The sequence below is a fragment of the Haliotis cracherodii genome, unplaced genomic scaffold (assembly GCF_022045235.1).
Source record: "Haliotis cracherodii isolate W230 unplaced genomic scaffold, xgHalCrac1.p SCAF_39, whole genome shotgun sequence".
NCBI classification, from domain to species: domain Eukaryota; kingdom Metazoa; phylum Mollusca; class Gastropoda; order Lepetellida; family Haliotidae; genus Haliotis; species Haliotis cracherodii.
The window spans coordinates 1,209,586-1,229,078 of record NW_027266296.1 but is presented as its reverse complement, the minus strand read 5'-3'; the positions used below and the strand labels follow the sequence as shown (position 1 = coordinate 1,229,078).

The window sequence follows — 19,493 nt, the reverse complement described above, 5'->3', positions numbered from 1 at the left end:
GGATTATCTAATCCAGGTTTATACGGAATGGCTGCAAACTGGACTCTACTTATGACTTTTATTGAACAATTTCCAATTTTAAGTTGTTTGGATTTATTTTGTTTTGATTTTCCTGCTTAAGGTAATTTGAAACAATATTTACATGTTATAATATTAACATGGAGACACTTCAGTCTAGACAGCACCTTGTTAACCTCTTCATTACTTCCTGAATAGTTAATATGGTACAAGAATATTCACACGAAAATATTCTGCGTTTTTAATGTAGAGCTCTGTTATCTGTAGATTTATTCGCGCTAAATAGAATTTTCGAACCGAACGCGCAGCATTGTACAACTGTAGATTGGGTAGCTCATATTTGAATTTGGAAACGGGCTCGAGATATCAAATTTATAAATAAGAGGTATTTAATATGCAGCTAGATTACCCAAAGTTGTGAAAAACAGTTGGTATATTTCCATTCTACCACGACAACAACAAAACTGTACTCTTTTGGAACGCGTAATTACACACAGGTTAATAGGTCAGCTGTTTTAGAACATTCCAAAAGTGGCCAAGGGCACTGAATATCTTATTATAACCCAAGTTAAAAATATTTGCAATACCTAATTAAAAAGAAGATTTTGTCTGATCCTCATTTTTTTCTTCACTGTTCGTCGCTGCAAAATTAGTTGTTCAATTGCGTGCATCTCGAGGACAACCCTGATCTGTTACATGTATGCTAAACGTAAACCTGATGATTTAATGTCAGAAATGTGCATGCTAGCACAACCATTGCCAATGGAACCAGCCCAAAGTACGTTTGAATACCGCCGTTTTTAGCTGAAGACATGCCGGCCCTGCGTCACATGAGAGACTTCTGATGTTTTGGGGACACAGAGGTTAAGTATGTGTTTGACTTTAATTGCGTGTATTCTGAAATATATTTCATCATGTTTGATAAGTTGTTGCGGACAAGTGCTTGTGTAGTATACAGTTAGTGTCATCATCTGATAATGTTCCCAAATTCAACGAATACAGTTCGTATGCGTGGTAGAGGTTATCGACAACCACTGGTATATGCATCGATATGTAGGGTATCGATAGATCGATGTAGTCACACGCAATTTCTATATAAACACTTAGAATCAAGCATTCATCAGTGTCATCGTACAATACTAAGTAATTTCTTTTTCGTTAATCCGGAAAGTTGCAGTCAGGGGATTACACAAATTCGCGTTTCGGATGCATACATTTTGAAGAGCAATAAACTAATGCAATTATTTTCACTGATTTAATAAATAATACATTGACAACAATCCCCTTCTGCAAAAGGAAATACTACACAGTGTCGGTTTCTGTTGGGACAAAACACATTTAAGTAATTGCTAGACATGTCCCAAGAGGGTAGCTTCATGTTATAAAAGGAACACATCTATTCAATATTAATCGGTCTTGCATAATATGTATCGTGATATATAATTCGAGTAAAGTCGCGTCAGAAACTTAGGATTGTGGGTTCGATTTCAAGAGTCACCCTGATTGAGTTTGTCAGGACCATACCCGTGCTCCTGGTTATCATCAAACTAGTTACCGCGATAGACATTCATCACCTCACGCTTTCCTCCCCAATCACATTGACACGTCAATATACGCCAACACTGTTAAAAGCGGTTTTAATCCAAACATACTCAGTCACAAATCTATTTAATATTAATCGCTCTTGCATAACATATATGGTGACGTAAAATGGATGAGGCAAAATAACCGTATGAATTCCAATAAACGTCACAAGGAAAAGATTTTACCCGTGCTCGTGGGTATCACCAACTGGTTACCATCTAAAACATTCACCACTTCACGCTTTCCTCCCACATTAAACTGACATGACACGACACGACACGACACGACACGACAGTACTGTCAAAAGCGGTTTTAATCCAAACATACTCAGTCACTTGTTAGAATTTAACATAGTGCAAACATTTCCAAGACTGTTCACTACATCGTGTCAGTTGACGCGGAACGCGCGGATACACTTCCTGATTGTTATTACACCCTCATACAACGTGCACATTCAGAAAACCACATGTTAACTCAATTTAAATCCATCACAGCATGTTAAAGAAATAAGTCTCAGGAATACTTACAGAATGTTTTCGGTCACTGATATCCACTTATGTAACCAACAGAGACTGATGAAGGTAAAGAATGTAAATCGAAGCCATCAACAAATTCTTTGAGGGAAGGAAGCTAAACCCGACCTCTGTTCCTTTGAATTACGTTACAATTCACCCCAGATGTTAAAGCATGCATCTCTAACACGAGCCACGCTCAGCAACAACACTTCCACGAACAGCATCAGACATCAAACGAACGGGAGTCGGGTGGTGCTGTGAGAGTATTAGTGCTGTCTTGTCCTGACATCGATAGTCAATGATAAACTAAGAAGAAGTGTTCGAAATGTTACAATGCTTCCAAGCTTTCCAGAAAATGAACTCAAAAACAATATATAAATGGAAAACTGATCATTCTTTGATGTTGGCAATATTCCATTTCCGTTCCATTTTCATTTTGTTGTTCAACGATACTCATTGATAAGCAGAGATGTCGTGTTTAGAAAGTTACAACCTTTTAAAGCTTCTGGAGAAAATTATTTTCAAGATAATATATGAATGAAAGAGATTGAAAAGTCAGAGTAACAATAAGTACCATCTTTTAACGTATTTTAAAATGACACAGGCGCGGATCGAACAACCGATCTAAATGGACATGGGTAGGGACCTTGAGGAAGCCAGAAGCCTATGATTGGTTCGAATCCATACAAAGAAAGAATGAAAGAAACAAACATGATGTCCGGCCAAACTCCTGGTGATTGAGGTACTAGAGAAGAGTGGATATTTGTTGTTTTAAATGTCTTTGGACGCCCAAGTCATAAACAAGGACATAAGCGAGTAGGCAAAAAGTAACACAATAGCTGTTTTCAATAGAGAATGTATATTTATTCAATGTACTGACATGGATAAACGGAACAAAACAACGGAATGTTAATACAAAATGTGCAACATTGCTTTAATTAATCGCATTCATATCTCTCTCTCGCACTCAATGGTGATAGAATATGATGGTTAACTTACCGTTACATACATACAATTGTTTTTTCCCTCACACCAAAATGCTGTTGTATGCCATTAATCTTTAAATCCAGAAATCTAATTCATGTATCTATCTACTCATGAGGTCTTTTCATTACTAGAAATTATTTATTTGTATTTTTTAAATGTACATTTTTATCATTTCTCTTATTTAACTATACTTAATGTTCACTAAACAGTACTGTTTTAAGAAACAATGCCGCAATTTCGATAAGGACAATACAAATAACAAATTATAAACAGTACTGAATTATTTGATAAAATAGATATTTGATATAAAACATCTAACAGTATGAAGCTAATGAAAGTAATATATAAGTTCAGATATTACATGTTATTAATTAAAAAAACAAGCAAACCTGCTGTTGCAATAACACACATGTCAAGCACGTGACCTTATTCACAAACATCCATGAAAATACATGGCTGGATTTTGCATCCAAGACAAAGAGGAACATATCACATTGAATTCTTTATATTGTGTAACCCAAAGCAAAGATCGACGGTGTGTAGTGGAGCTTTTTAAAAGCGTAACTGCTTTTAGTAAAAGGGACAACACCATTAATTTTCCATATTCATAACAGATCTCCACTAGTCAATTGTACGATTCCGACTGTACCATAATCACGTGTTTATGAGTCACTAATCAAATAGTGATGATAACAGGTGTTGGCGAAATGGGGAGCTTATCCTGCCCTACTGGAGGCGCCAGTCACAAACACATGCAAAGGCAAGTCATTTGTTCACCTGCAAAAAACATGGGAATTTACATTTGAGTATAGTCAGATTTGGGAATTGCATCAGACATCGTATTGGTCACAAATGCGTCAACTTTGGAAATGTCCTCAACATGTCTACCATAAAACGTTTCGAAAGCTTTACTGAGGCCTTGAATGTTGTAACCCTGATCAAACAACTTTTGAGCATGAAATCATGGCAACGGAGACATCTGTCTTGTGTCAGACATTGCACATGAGTTGTTATTGCAATACGTAAATCTTAAAAAACACAACAACGTAATAAGACTTTTCAGTGTATTGAGCCCCTTGGTAATCGTGACAACTTGTGTCATTCAGGGAAGAGTTTCGTGCTTTTTACGGAAAGGGGCGATTGGAAACGAATTCGTCTGCATAATTCGTGAACACTCGTTTCATTCCGGTACAAGCCTCTTGCGTTTGACTGAAAGGGGCGAGTGGTGAAGAATAAAACTGCATCGTCCGTGCCCATTCGTGTCATTCCGGACCAAACTGCTTGCAGTTTACGAAAAGGGGCGAGTGGAGACGAATATATCTGCATCATTCGTGACCTCTCGTGTCATTCCTGTACAAGTTTCGAAGTCCTGGTTTCATGTCAAACACAGAAACATAATTGCCAGGCAATTTCCCTGTTCTTCCGATCAGCTTGCATACGGCATGTGCATGTGGCCACTACCTTCCTGCAGTTGACGTGCTGTTTCCTTTTTTAATGTCTTCTTTCACATACTGCTTTCCGTGGATCTGATTACAACATCATGTTTTTTTAATGCTACAGGAATTGCGACAAAAAGATGATGATAAATTCAGTTTAAAATGTTTCATTAATCCGGACATTGACATCTGTCGGTTTTATAATAAATTTAAAAGATGACTTGTTTGTTTTAAGTTGTATATTTTGACGTATGTTCCATCAAACTCGATCGACTAAGAACACGGTCTATACCAGCTGGTCGTTGGTTCAAAAGTTATACTTAGATATATGAAAATGTTTTTTCTTTGAACATTTTAACAGATTGTATTTCATAATTTATCGATTTCAATCACCATTCTATATTGTTATTTGAGACGGGTTTTCGAATTCGAAAGGAGAAATACTAGAAATACAAGTACGTCGTATGAAACCGAGGGAGGAAGAAAACTATGCCTCTCTATTGATTTTATCCTGTTTTTTTTTATCGTGCGTTTACGATGTTATATCCACAACATGAATTGTACTGACGCTCAGGGAGCACTCAAAGAATACTTCTCCATGGTTATATTTAAAAAAAAATATAATTTAATTTCAAACTTTTCAAAATTAAAAAAAAGATTCGCATAATACACAACTGCTAATGGCGTCAGGCGTCTTATCTTTGAGAATCAATAAATTGGCTTTTTGGGGCAGAAATATACATTTATATCGTGGTAGGTGTCATACAGTTGCAAAGTAATTTCTTACACCAGTCTTCATTGAACCAATATATCTTGACAGACACTTAAAACACTTTTTCAAGCTGGTTTCATCACACGTTATAAAATTTAACAAAAGTTCTTTCAATTTTCAATTCAATAAAAAAAACTCCGTACACTTTCTTTTGCCCCTCAGTTTAGAGAAGATCACGATGTAGGATATACCACAGAGTATTACTATCTGTCATTCGAGCGACACGCCACATCAACATTTAACATTATTGGTATCAAAGGGATTCTAAATTCCATACAGAAGTAATTCTTTACTCCTTTTAAAGTGACTATTCATTCTTCTCATAAAATTACCGCGATAAACAAAGGACCCTAGAAGGCTAACCATGACAGAATATCCACATTTTGAAAATATAATTTCAGATCTTCAACAACAATACTCAGGGCAGATAAGTGCTTTGTTTCCAAAGTGTAGCACTAACTCTTGAGTTTCGGGGACTGGACATGGTCATCTGTGGAGATACATGTACGGACGTATGTTCCACTTGATCACATGACCCCACAGATGCGTCATTGGTGTGTTTGGATGACATACAAGCGACATATGCCAGTGCTTGCTCGACCTGACAATATGTGCTCGAAGCAGCAGAACCAGGTAGAACTTTATCCGTTACTGTCAGAGATCTGGATTAGTCCGTGTTCGTATTGGACAGATTTCACCAAATGAATTTGAATGCAAAGATGCTTATAACTCAATCTGATTTATACTCCGAACAATCTGTTCGTGAGACCGTATTGTCAATCCCCTATGTTTTTTTGCTGAATTTGCATATATTCGTCCTAACGATCATACACTTGGACTTGCCATTACCTACTTGTCCATTGTCCCGTATCTGGCACCAAACCAATGATGTTCTGCAGACTTTCTTTAATGCTTCTTGAATTTGCACATGTCAAATGAAACAGCAACATAAAGGTCCGACAAGATGCACCAGGGACTCGGAAACTTTGACACCAAAAACAAGAACCACACCATCAATGCCTGTTGTGCATTGTAAACAGATACCATATAAGCCAGTACTATACAGATACAGAGAGAACACCTTGGTGCCGTGTCGCCATTGATTTCACAAGCGTCATATTGACAGATGTAATATCAGTCAGTCATAAGCTTACTGGACGACACTGAGGGTTTCTTGGTGTTGCGATGTCGTGTCGTGGTGTCCACAATTATGACCTAGCTGTGTGACATAAACGTCATGTGAACCTTGCAGTGCGACACTGAGGGAGTCTTGGTGTCTTGTTGTGGTGTTCACAAGCGTCATGTGAACAGATCCAACGTCAGGTAGACCTTGCAGTGCGACACTGAGGATGTCTTTGCGTCTTGATGTCCATAAGCGTCATGTGAACAGATCCAACGTCAGGTATAACCTTGCAGAACGACACTGAGGATGTCGTGGCGTCTTCATGTCCACAAGATTCATGTGATGTTCCGTTCCATTTCTCCAATGTTATCCCAAGGCCATGGAGCTGACACCTAACGTTCTTGGTCACTTTTAGAAAATGAATCAATTGTCCGCCTTCAGGGTCAATGCTTGCTGAACATATAGTCTCTCAACCCATGTTTGACAAAGTCTTTGCAGACTTGGTCCGCCTGTCTAGACTTGTACATCATCGCCTTCATGATAGAATGCTCCGTCATGGCCGTAGGAACCATAGAGAGAAAGTTTGGTAGCGTCATTATGCCTTTTATTCCTATGTTGACGTCTAAACCTAAAACATAAATAGAGAGAGGTGTTAGGACAACAATTAAAAAAACAAAAAACAAAAAAACAAAGCCCAAACAAGTTCGCTTGACATTCTGGCTGTCCCAAACAATGTGTTGTGAATTTTTGCGCATCTACCGTCAGAGAATGTGTGTGTGTCTTGTGTCCGTGGTCGAAACAATATTCTGTCTTTATCAAAAGTCCCACCGGGCAAAAGATATACACCCATGTTTGATGGTGGCTAAACATGAAACAAACATAAAGCAGTTATTGGATGGTGATGTAATGAGCAGAGTGAAGCAGGTATTTCAGGATCAGTTGGAGTTGGTTCACAGATACCAGACATTCAGCCAAGTACGATTTTACAACGTTTGTATTTTTTTTTGTCAAATCCAATTTTCATGTGTATTCCTTTTGCCAGATAGTACAGTTGGAACATTGTTGAGTGTGACGTTCAGACTATACTGTACTATAATCGAGACTGACTACACGTAATTGCTAACTTCTCAGTCGGAGCATCTCCACTTTAACAACATGTAAAATATCACACTTCTGGTCAAACAGATGTGAACAGGTTTTTGTTATTTTATCGATGACCACCTCCGTGGTTAGTGGATAGAGTATCTTTCAGGAGAGCCGAAGGTCGGTGGTTAGATCTCCGTTCACGTCTTACCAAAATACGTTAAAGGATGGTAGTTGTTGTTACCCTGCCTGGTCGCGACATCAAGGGGATAAAAACACTTTAGTGTCTTTTAGTCTGAACCATCAAAATTTTCTGCGATACAGAAGAACGCAAATTGAAATAAAAGGGTTCAATTTTGAAGTCGTTAAACATCTTAATCTTCAAAACAAATTTCCTTACATATAAGATTGTGGAACAATCTTGTAAACTGCATTTGAAGTATTGCTTTTGATATAAGATTTGACAATATTGCAAATAACACAGCCGCTAAATTGGAAATGGTGCCGCACGGTGTGTTTAATGTAATGTTATTTCTTGATAAGGAAAAAATCGAAATCTTCAGTCTTGTATTGAAGATGATGATATATTACAACACTATTGCCAATATTTTTCATATTAGATAATAAAACCATGCTGTATTCCAGGGAACATTCATGAGAAGGAAAAGCAAAATACCACGATTAATGATGTGATATCTTCCAGTATCATATACGTTTAAGAGACTCGGAGCTGATTTACGATGCTACATAGATGCTGTTGGTGAATGTCTGGTCTTTGATGTACACTGTATACGACTGTCTGACAAGTATTACATCAACAATGTAGCGTCATTAAATCTATATTTAAAGGTCGACTAAAATATCTTTTCAGGTTCTCTGTAATAAATGATTTTTTTCCCCATGGAAAACCAATTTAAGATGAAGGTATTTTAAAAACTTTATTAACGTTTTCATACATGTACACATTAACGTGTAATATTTCCTTAAGATCCATTCTATACTGCCGTGCAAAAGGAAGTATATAGCCTGTTTCATGGTGGCTAAACATGATACAAACAAGAAAAGGTTATTCATGGTGATGTATTTCATACGGTTATCATAGTTATGTTTTGAACTTTAAGTTTCCAGTGTGTCAGCGACTGTTCTCTGGCAAGTAACATTCTGATCAAAAATTGTTTTGGGTCAATCCAACTTTCAAGTTTATACTTTCCTTTGCCTGACAATATATTATTAATGATTGAAGTAGTTACCTGTATGGAAATTGTAGCACCTTGCAGCATCTCCCTCGGCAACGACGAAAGTGTCGGAGTCTTCGAAATACGCCACTGTCTCCAAACGCTGAGACAACTTGATCTCAAAGAGTCGTGGGCTGAATTTCATTAGTTTCAGAGCGAACGAGTCACTTAAGGAATTTTCAGAGGTACTCTTGTAGGTGTTGAAGCATTTCATGAAGATGTTTCGCATCATCTGAAACAAAGCAACACGATAATGTTAAACACAGCCTTCGTAGTCTAGTGGGTATAGCGTCTACCAAGAGAGCGGAAGTTCGGTGGTTCGATCCCCTTGTCCTATCATAACAAAAGACGTTAAACGGTTGTTGGTTTGTTGTTTAACGCCGCACTCAGCAATATTCCAGCTATATGACAGCAGTCTGTAAATAATTGAGTCTGGACCAGACAATCCAGTGTTGACATCATGAGCATTGATCCACGCAATTAGGACCAATGACATGCTTCAACCAAGTCAGCGAGCCTGACCACCCGATCCCGTAAGTCGCCTTTTACGACAAGCATAGTCGCCTTTTACGGCAAGTATGGGTTGCTGAAGACCTATTCTACCCCGGATCTTCACGGGTCGATAGACGATGGTACCCCGGATTGAGGGGATAAAACAAGGACTGGAAGAATATATGATAGTTGTTTCGAATCCCGATTATGTTTCGAGGTCTGTCAGCGCCACACCCGTGCTCGTGGGTTTCACCAAAGTGGTCAACGTGTGACACCTGAGTCATTTTTGGACATTCCCCCCACATCAAGCTGACATATCATGTTATATCTGGTACACTATTCAAAACGTCCTTGAACCCAACTCACTCCCTTACCCTTAAGCTGCCACACAATGGCATAGGGGTAATACAGTTTCAAAACGGCGTTAAATCCAACCCATCCGCTAACTGATTAGAAATGGAAGTGAAGAAAGATTTACTCTACGTTGTTTTCATTATCCGAAAACCCGTAACACAATAATAATCTGACTGAATACATGTTAAAGTATCAGACACCGGTATCTTTACGAACCCTTGAATGCTACTTCACTGTATTAACGTCTTAGAAGAAAGACACGCAACAGCAGACTTTTTTAAGCAAATGTCTGAAAACGTCTGAAGTACGTTGCCCGCCTGTTTGTTGCATGCAATGCCTTTATATTCAAAAGACACATTTATATCCGTGGGCCTGGAAGGAAGCAGAGAGAAGTGGAATAATTCTCACACGTCCATTGTCCGCGGGCTATTTACGTCTGTTCTATTAACGCATCTCACTGCGATATTAGATGCATTGTGGGATTTTACGTTTTTCCGTAAAGTAGGCTGCCAAATGTCGTGAAAGATCTATGGCAGCTCATCCTAATACGTGTATTTCGCCACGACTTTAAAGCACGGAGTTGCATTCTGGGATATGCGGTCTTGACGTAAAGTGGAACGAAATGTAAACAAGATCTATGGCACTTTTGCCTAATTCCCCGAAAAGCGGACACTCCACCGTCTTCTTCACGTTCAAAGGAATCATTCACCACTTCACTGAGTCTGATAAAAACATACAATACGAAAATCGATGAGTCGGTATCATTTTAAATGGAGCAACAACTTTGCAAAATAAAATGACCCTTTTAAAGGACGACTCTCAACTCGCCTTTCGAAAGCCAGCTTCAAAGAGTTAATTAATCTAACTGCATCTTCATCCACCCTCAAAATGTTTGTTATCGTGATAATGAAACATGCTTCGATCGCATCTGGGGGCCATATTTTATGTATTGGAGGATGCATGGCTTCAGGGAAACCTTTAGTTCTAGTTTGTTACAAAACTGAAAACATACATTAGTTAAAGATAGGGAGTAAATTATGAACTTTGTGCAGTGATGTTCTCTCTCCCGGATATTGAAAAGATAAATCGGATTTTTTTTGTGAAACACATTCTCAACTCGTTGTAGGCGAGGAGGCTGGACGACGAAGGAAATTACAAACTTTCTTTCAAGCGTCATAATTCTTGGTCCTCGTCACGCACATTCCATACCGTTATTTCGAGACGAAGGATGGGTTCTGACGTCCACAATTCTCAATAACTTAGGCACATAAGAGTATGTACATTTAATTCAAATGTCACTGAAAGACCCTACTAAGCTTTCAACGCCACTGTTACACCATCAATCACTCCAGAAATATTTTGGAAGACATTCAGAGGAACTTTCTGAATATGACACGTTGCTTGTCAACATAATGGGCGATGCTATCCTGCAGTATAACCTTCACATGGAGTTTTCACACCTCCTCACACACTGGCACTTTCATGAAATATATATGAATCGACTATGTATGCACATAGCTACGTTTCGACACTTTCTGGTGTCCCCCCGCCGTATATTGCTGGAATATTGCTGAAAACAGCGTAAAACTCTCTCAATTTCTTATTGCGATGGAAACGTCTGTTTGTACTCAGCAATATTGGAGGAGAATGTCGCATCTGTACAATAATCGAGTCTGGACCAGACAATCTAGTGATTCACATAATAAGCATCGGTTCACACCGTCCGGATGTGATAACATGTTTAGAATCAATCAGATCAATTGTGATACGATCCTGTTTGTCACCTATTACGACAAACATGAGTTGCTGAAGACCAATTCTAACCCGGATCTTCACGGAAGGAGACAAGCATTGGTTGCTGAAGACCAATTCTAACCCTGATCTTCACGGGAGGAGACAAGCATTGGTTGCTGAAGACCAATTCTAACCCGTATCTTCACGGGAGGAGAGAAGCATGGGTTGCTTTAGACCAATTCTAACCCGGATCTTCACGAAAACAGACAAGCATGGGTTGTTTTAGACCAATTCTAACCCTGGTCATCACTGGAGGAGAGAAGCATAGGTTACTGAAGAACAATTCTAACCCGTATCTTCATGGGAGGAAAGAAGCATAGGTTGCTGAAGAACAATTCTAATCCGTATCTTCACGGGAGAGAAGCGTGGGTTACTGAAGAACAATTCTAACCTGTATCTTCACGGGAGGAGAGAAGCATAGGTTGCTGAAGACCAATTCTAACCCGTATCTTCACGGGAGGAGAGAAGCATAGGTTACTGAAGACCAATTCCAACCCTGATCTTCACGGGAGGAGAGAAGCATAGGTTGCTGAAAAACAATTCTAACCCTGATCTTCACGGGAGGAGAGAAGCATTGGTTGCTGAAGACAAATTCTAACCCGAATCTTCACGGAAATGCGACACTAATGATGCTGATGGTGGTGAATGATAACGATGACCTCGATAACGATAATTATGCCGATGGTAATAGCGATAATGATGGTGGTGACTGTAATTATGGCCTTCGAAGCTGTTATGACAGTGATGGTAATTATACCGATAATGACAATGACATGTGATAATAAATATATGATCATATACTCACCGATCTATCTAACACAACCCGTAATGTTTTCACTAATGGCGATTCGCATTTTGGAACTATAAGCGTCATATAACGGGACTTGGAACTGCCAAATATTTTCAAAGAGAATCCTGTTAATCCATCACATTCGCTTGTATCTGTCCCGTAGGCTGTCAGGTCAAAGTGCAAGTTATGGACTCGTCTCTCCGGCATGGGAACATTGTGCTGCTCCGGGCGTTCCACGGCGGCCACCGCAGCGTACGCCTTACACGTATGCTGTACGAACTCGTCGCTAAGTCCCATCGTACGCACCGCCTGTCCATTAGCTCCATCACAAACGATGACGAGTTTTCGTCCAGGGATGAATTCTATTTCTTTTGTATGGTCGCGGGTAAACTGCAAAAAGAGAATGAACGGTAAATTAGAGGTCTTTACGATGTTTTGAACGATGAAAATATTTTCAAAACCTTCAGATAATCTAATTAATCAATATCTTTTTTTCAATGTATTGTTTTGTGTTTGAGAATGTGAACATTTATTGTGTGATACGTGTACATTGAATATGAATTTAGTTTATAATCATTTTAGCGATGTTTTGTTTACCAAGTTATGGGCGTTTAAGGGTTTCAATAATTTTATTTACTGTTACTTTTCACCGCTATTTCGTATTTTACGCCCGGTGGAATCTGTTTCGGCAGATAATCGACACTTGTTGTTCTTTGGCGTTGACGTTTAATATACATTTAACTGAACTTCGTTAACCACAATATTTGTTAAAGTCTCAACATAAAACTTGGTGTACACTCGTTGCGTAATTCCGCTTCTTGGATTTATGCAGTTTGCATGCATACAGGATGCTACGTGAAGAACTTTATAAACACAAAAAATATTGAAATCAATTCTTAGTGATAAATACGTCAACAATAATAATTTCACAGACTTCTTATTTAATCACCAACCCACAAAGAAACTGTAGACAAAGGTACGAAATCAATAGTCAGTTATTGGCCTGGTGACTTAATTTCTTTCGATTTATTGAAACATGAACGCAAAACCATTTAATTTGCTTGATTAACAAATCCAAAACCTCGGAATCCCTTGCAATTTCTATATTCGAGTAATCGAGTGATATCCGTAGCTCGAGACAAACGGAGGCCGATATTAGACCATAGTTCCCATACCGATTCTGCAGACTAATCATGTAAATAGGCATATCCAGTTAAACGACGTCCCCAACACAGCGACTTGAAAGCATTTGTTGACGGTTTAGCAAAACATGCCGTCATAATCGTTTCAACTGTGACATCTTTCCTAACGCAATGACCTCAAATAATGCACTATAATATCCCTTCAGGGAAGCATTCGGAGACACAGCACCCTCCACAACACATAACCTCCATCAACGTTCAATTGCCACAATGCCGAGTCTTTCCCAAGGGAGTGCAAATCAAGGCTCCTGCCTAAATCCTATCAGAGTCACTGCAGAATGTTGAGACTCCGTGTAATTTAGTTGACAATGAGGCATAATTGAATATTTGACCCAGGTGAGGTCTTGTCTTATTTGCGTGCAAGGAGAAGAGGCTTGTCCCTGATAATTTGCTGTTATCACGATATCCTGTTGTTTGGGGCGTAAAATGCTGTTATCAACATGTAATGGGGCAGTACTGACATGCATCATCTTGGTGTTCCCATTATAAGGAAGTCAAGCGGGAGTCAGGTCACCTTGTTTTGTCTTGATGCAGATAGGCCTATCTTCTCGGACTTCTTAAAGATGAGTGAGTGAGTGACTCCTCGAGCGTTGAATCAACATAACCTTTGAAAAGGTAGCTAAAGTTCGCCGTATTGAACTGTATTCCAGTTATATGACGGTGTGTCGGCTTAATGTGGGAGGAAAGCCCGAAGTGATGCAGGGTTCCGGCATTTACCCAAGACCTGTATCTTTCTGTGTTTCATGCAAGTTGGGAAGTCTTAAATAAACTGATGTGTGATGCTGTATGCAGGAATATATTAAACATTGTTCGATTGGCGTGAAGTGAACCTGCGTCCTCGGCGTAACGAGCAAGCACGTTTCCCACTAACTACCCAAGCGCCATTTAAGTCCGCCAATATCAATATCTCGCTAAACTACATTTCATGTTTATCGTATTCCTATTAAACACTTTTAGTGGTGAAAATACATGCCCCTGACAATATAAATAACATGGCTAACATTCGATCTGTCTCCTTTGACTCGGGGTATGTGACAATGTGAATTTATGTGTCAACAGCCAAATTGCTCATTTCTCTGACACCGCCGTAAAATGATATGAAACGTTATCACTATTTGTCATTTTTTCAATGGCAAAAGTATTGATTCGTTCTTTTAATTACACGTTCAATTTTCAGAAGCTGTGGTGTCGTGAAAAGCGCCATATTTCTTCTACAGATAGTTTACTTCATACCTGAAGCAGCAACAGAAATACGTGGCGACATTTCCCCTCGCTCTGACCGCCCTGCCTCCTATTGATTTGAAAACTTGCGTTTTTGTTGAAGTGCGTGTAATTGCTATACTCGAGAAAGATTGGGAGGTAAAGGATCAACCGTGCATGTCAAATTGAAATTAGAACCTAGATGCAATAACCGTGAATGATGGGTTCCCTTTCGACAGGTCTTTCTTGAAGAAACATCTTGAAATTGATTTCTGTTGCTTTCCCAAAAGAACACTTCTTCAAGTCAAAGCTAGGTAGATTATAGGTATTCGTTTTTTCCATTCTTCCTGCGCCTTCAGGGTTTTAAACTCACAGCTCGCTGTTGGAGACAGTGCACGCTCTGTCTCGGCTCAGACCTTGAGTGCTATGTGAGGATAGTTAAGGAGTAAATACGCGTATCTTTGATTGTGACGTCAACAAGACTGTTTTTGATGTGTGTATATTTCAACAATTTGTCACGTACGTCATGATTGACAGAGACGCCCGGAGAGAAAATGACATAAATTTTCACCACGGACCGAGATGTGAAATATGGAATATAAAGATCAAGAATCAAGAAATCACGGCAATTCAGTTAAACTCAGTTAAACTCACACCCACACCCTTGATTTGATGGTACATACGGCTTGTGGTTTAAAAGCCAAATAGCGCTGAACAGGGTTGTGTCCCTTTGACGTATGTCTAAATTCCAGAATCACCAGATTATGGACCTCGATTTGTTCCAACAAAACATGCGCTGGCGGCTTTACCGCAGTGTAGTACGGTATATATGCATTATTCAATGATTTATGAACAGTTATTCTATCACGATATTCATTTATACAAGGACGTGAAGTCACATATGTAAGCCAGATGCTGCATCCTCCGTCCAGAATAACATCTGAATCTTCAAACGCGTTAACTCTATGTGCCGAATGGATGCAACTGACAGAAATGAATAGCTTTGCACTGGCAGGCAGGTGTGTACATGTATGTTGTGAGCAGATCTATCCTGCAGTGGCTCCAGCACAAGAGAGGCTGCAGCGCTTGGGAATAGGAGGGAGCGTGTTGTTCTCACAAATTAAATACAAGCCCAAAACTGTAAATACAGGCGACAAACCCTTGCCATATTCACTGTAACATTTCGACTATATCACTAAAACAAGTATTTAGTCTCTAAACGGAAACCAAAACACATTCCTTTTCACAAAATTCAAACGTGTCTAGAGGCTTAAACATATTTAGTTTGTATATATAACGTAAAGTTTTTTTTACAGTGTTCATCACAGCTATGACCTTTAATTGATTATTTATGTTACTAATTCCACGGAAGTATCGCTCTTTAAATGTACTTTATTTATTTTAAAGTTTAATATTAATACTATTGTCCAATGTTTGTATATATGTTTATCATATAATGGGTAGGTTTCTCTGCAGGAATAAGCCAACGGATAAAAACGATATCCGTTGGGGTCATATGCGGATAGAGATGCAAATATCAAAGGTCAAGTGGGGACTACTTTCACTGTTTACAAACAAACATGGCGTCACCCTTGTCATTCGGCGATAGAGTCATGATCAGAATTAACCATCGGGAATCTGGAGAAACAACTGGGATAATTGATATCATCATCAAAAGAACAGTCTAATATACTGAAAATCAGTTTGGCAACTTTGGACAATAAATTGCGAAACAATTATGAGAGGGCACTAGTCCTTGCCGAGCGGGATCAATAGCCATATTTGTGCTTGTGGAACGTATTCCACAAATTAAAATAGTTGGATTTGTCAGAAATATGTTTGAATTGTTACCTGGTTTGTTTTCAACAACGTCTGACCGTGGCTGTGACGTCTCATAGACTGGGGTTAGAGTAACTTCCCTTTGACAAAGGGCAGTTACTCCAGCGGACAGACCGATGGATTGCCGCGAAAGGCAAGTAAAAACAATTCGTGTAGGCAATTGTTGTTTTGCGTATATGTTCTTTCGCGGCCGTATAAGAAACATATTTCTATATTGGCTACTGTCACTGTCCGACGGACACATCACTTACCCTTTGACGTAATATATATCAATGCGCACATTCAGGGAAAACCTAAAATGTTTCGGTAATGTTTGCGATTTTCATACTCTATTTATGTGGAAAGTTGGACAACTTTTGCCCGATCCTTTTGACCTATCAACGTAAATAAATCAATATAAATAAATCAACCAACGTCTCCCCAAGGGCAACTTATTATTACCCACGTTAAAACAAAATGCAATACTTAATGAAAAAACATGATTTTAGGATTTTGTCCAAAATTGATTTATTCTTCGCTGTTCGTAGCTGCCAAAGTAGTAGTGAAATTGCGTGAATCTAGAGGACAATCCCGATACGTTATATGTATGCTCAAAGTTAAAATGATGATTTTCTGTTAGAAATGAGCCTGCTGGCACAACCATTGCCAACGGTACCAACCTGAAGTAAGTTTGAATACCGCCGTTTTTAGCTGGAGACGTGCCGGCCCTGCGCGAGATGAGAGACTTCTGAGGTTAGTATATGTTTGACTCAATTGCATGTCGTTCTGAATTTTTTTTCATCCTGTTTGATAAGTTGGTGCGACCAAGAGATTGTGTAGTGTACACTTAGTGTCACCATCTGATAATGTTTCCAAATTCAACGAATACAGTTAAAAAACATAGTTATAGGTTATCGACAACCATTGGTATATGCATCGATATGTAGGCTATCCATAGATAGATGTAGTCACACGCAATTTTTGTATGAAAATGTTAGTTAATTTTGAGGTGTCTAATGAAGTTAGATACCTGATTTTAATGTCAGTGTGACACTTAGAATCAAGTGTTCATCAGTGCCATGGTGTAATACAAAGTAATTTCTTTTTTGTTTATCCGGAAAGTTGCCAGTCCGGAGGATTGCACAAATTCGCCTTTCGGATGCATACATTTTGCAGAAGCAATTAACTAATGCACTTATTTTCACAGATTTAAGAAAAGGTAATACGTGGACAATAATCCCCTTCCGCAAAAGGAAACACAACACAATGTGGTTTCTGATCTGTTGGGACAAAAGACATTATATGTGAATGTATTTTTTAATCCAACTACATTTTAGTAATTATGAACCAGGTCCCAAGAGAAACGGTTGATCTTATCAAATGAACACATCTATCTAATATTAATCGCTCTTGCATAATATATATTGTGACTTAAAATGGATGAGGCAAAATAACCTTATGAATTCCAATGAACGTCACAAGGAAAGGATTTTACCCGTGCTCGTGAGTATCACCAAACTGGTTACCATCTAAAACATTCATCACTTCACGCTTTCCTCCCACATCAAACTGACATGACACGACACGCCAGTACTGTCAAAAGCGGCTTTACTGAAAACACACTCACTCACTTGTTAGAATTTAACATAGTGCAAACATTTCCAGGACTGTTCACTACATCGTGGCAGTCGACGCACAAAGCACTAAAACACCAATCTCCCGATTATTATCACACCCTCAAACAACGTGCACATTTAGAAAACCACATGTTAACTCAATTTAAATCCATCACAGCATGTTAAAGAAATAAGTCTCAGGAATACTTACAGAATGTTTTTGGTCACTGATATCCACTTATGTAACCAACAGAGACTGATGAAGGTAAAGAATGTAAATCGAAGCCATCAACAAATTCTTTGAGGGTAGGAAGCTAAACCCGACCTCTGTTCCTTTGAATTACGTTATAATTCACCCCAGATGCTAAAGCATGAATCTCTATCACGAGCCACGCTCAGCAACAACACTTCCGCGAACAGCATCGGACATCAAACGAACGGGAGGCAGGGCGTGTTGTGAGAGTATTAGTGCTGTCTTGTCCTGACATCAATAGTCAATGATAAACAAAGATGGAGTGTTTGAAATGTTACAATGCTTCCACGAGTTCCAGAAAAGTAATTCAAAGATAATATATTAATGGAAAACAATATTCCACATCCGTTCCATTTTCATTGTGTTGTTCAATGACACTCATTGATTAGCAGAGATGTCGTGTTTAGAAAGTTACAACGCTTCCAAGCCTTTTGAGAAAATTAATTTAAAGGTAATATATAAATGGAGAAGAATACCTTTTCGTTGCTCTAAGCAATATTCCAGACGGGACGGGCTTACCTTACCTTGTGGTGTGGTGTGGTGTGGTGTGGTGTGGTGTGGTGTGGTGTGTGTGTGTGTGTGTGTGTGTGTGTGTGTGTGTGTGTGTGTGTGTGTGTGTCTGTTCCTAGGTTTGTAAGCACCATACACGCGCTCGTGGATTTCACAAAAGTGGTAAACGTCTGGGACCTGCAAAACTTCGGGCTTTCCTCCCACATTAAGCTGACATAACTGTAATATAACTGGAAGACTGTTCAAGGCGGCGTTAAACCAAACTCACTCACACACTCTTTCATCGGGTGAATGATATCTGTCATTGGAAGACACAAACATTAAAAGTAAATGATGTATACTTTACGCCGCTTTGAACAGTACGCTATTTAATTTGTGTGTAAGATTATACATGGTATTGTGACCAGGAAGTAACCCACGAACACAGGTATGTGTTTACTGACGGAGACTAATAATCAGCGATGTATCAGGTAGAAACCGATCGAATGACCACTGTAAAATAAATCGGGGAAATTTTAACATTTGACACTTCCGACTAACGCCGTCGCTTGTGAAATACGGAATAACACCCGCAAATCTGAAAACATCTGATGTCCATGGCCTTATTTTCAAAGTGCAATGCGGTAAAGGGAGGCAGCTTCGCACTGTGAGCTATTCCCATGATGTATTGCTTATGAAGAGGAAATCGAATGGAAGACTAAAGACTGAACT

At 39.0% G+C, this 19,493-nt stretch overlaps 1 protein-coding gene across 7 annotated transcripts in view; it reads right to left on the bottom strand.

Moving 5' to 3' along the window:
- The window catches only part of LOC139478131 (uncharacterized), a 131,315-nt gene that overhangs the window by 18,008 nt on the left and 93,814 nt on the right, over window positions 1-19,493 (bottom strand). For 6 of the 7 annotated variants that reach the window (XM_071260458.1, XM_071260460.1, XM_071260459.1 and 3 more), the window contains 3 exons: window positions 12,199-12,573; window positions 8,769-8,985; window positions 3,248-7,063 (listed from right to left, as the gene is read on the bottom strand). In XM_071260458.1, the coding sequence (XP_071116559.1) occupies window positions 6,879-7,063; window positions 8,769-8,985; window positions 12,199-12,573 (777 nt within the window). In that variant the 3' untranslated portion in view covers window positions 3,248-6,878. Of the gene's footprint in view, window positions 1-3,247; window positions 7,064-8,768; window positions 8,986-12,198; window positions 12,574-19,493 lie in introns of those variants that run through there. The other variant, XR_011654293.1, reaches the window with a different exon arrangement.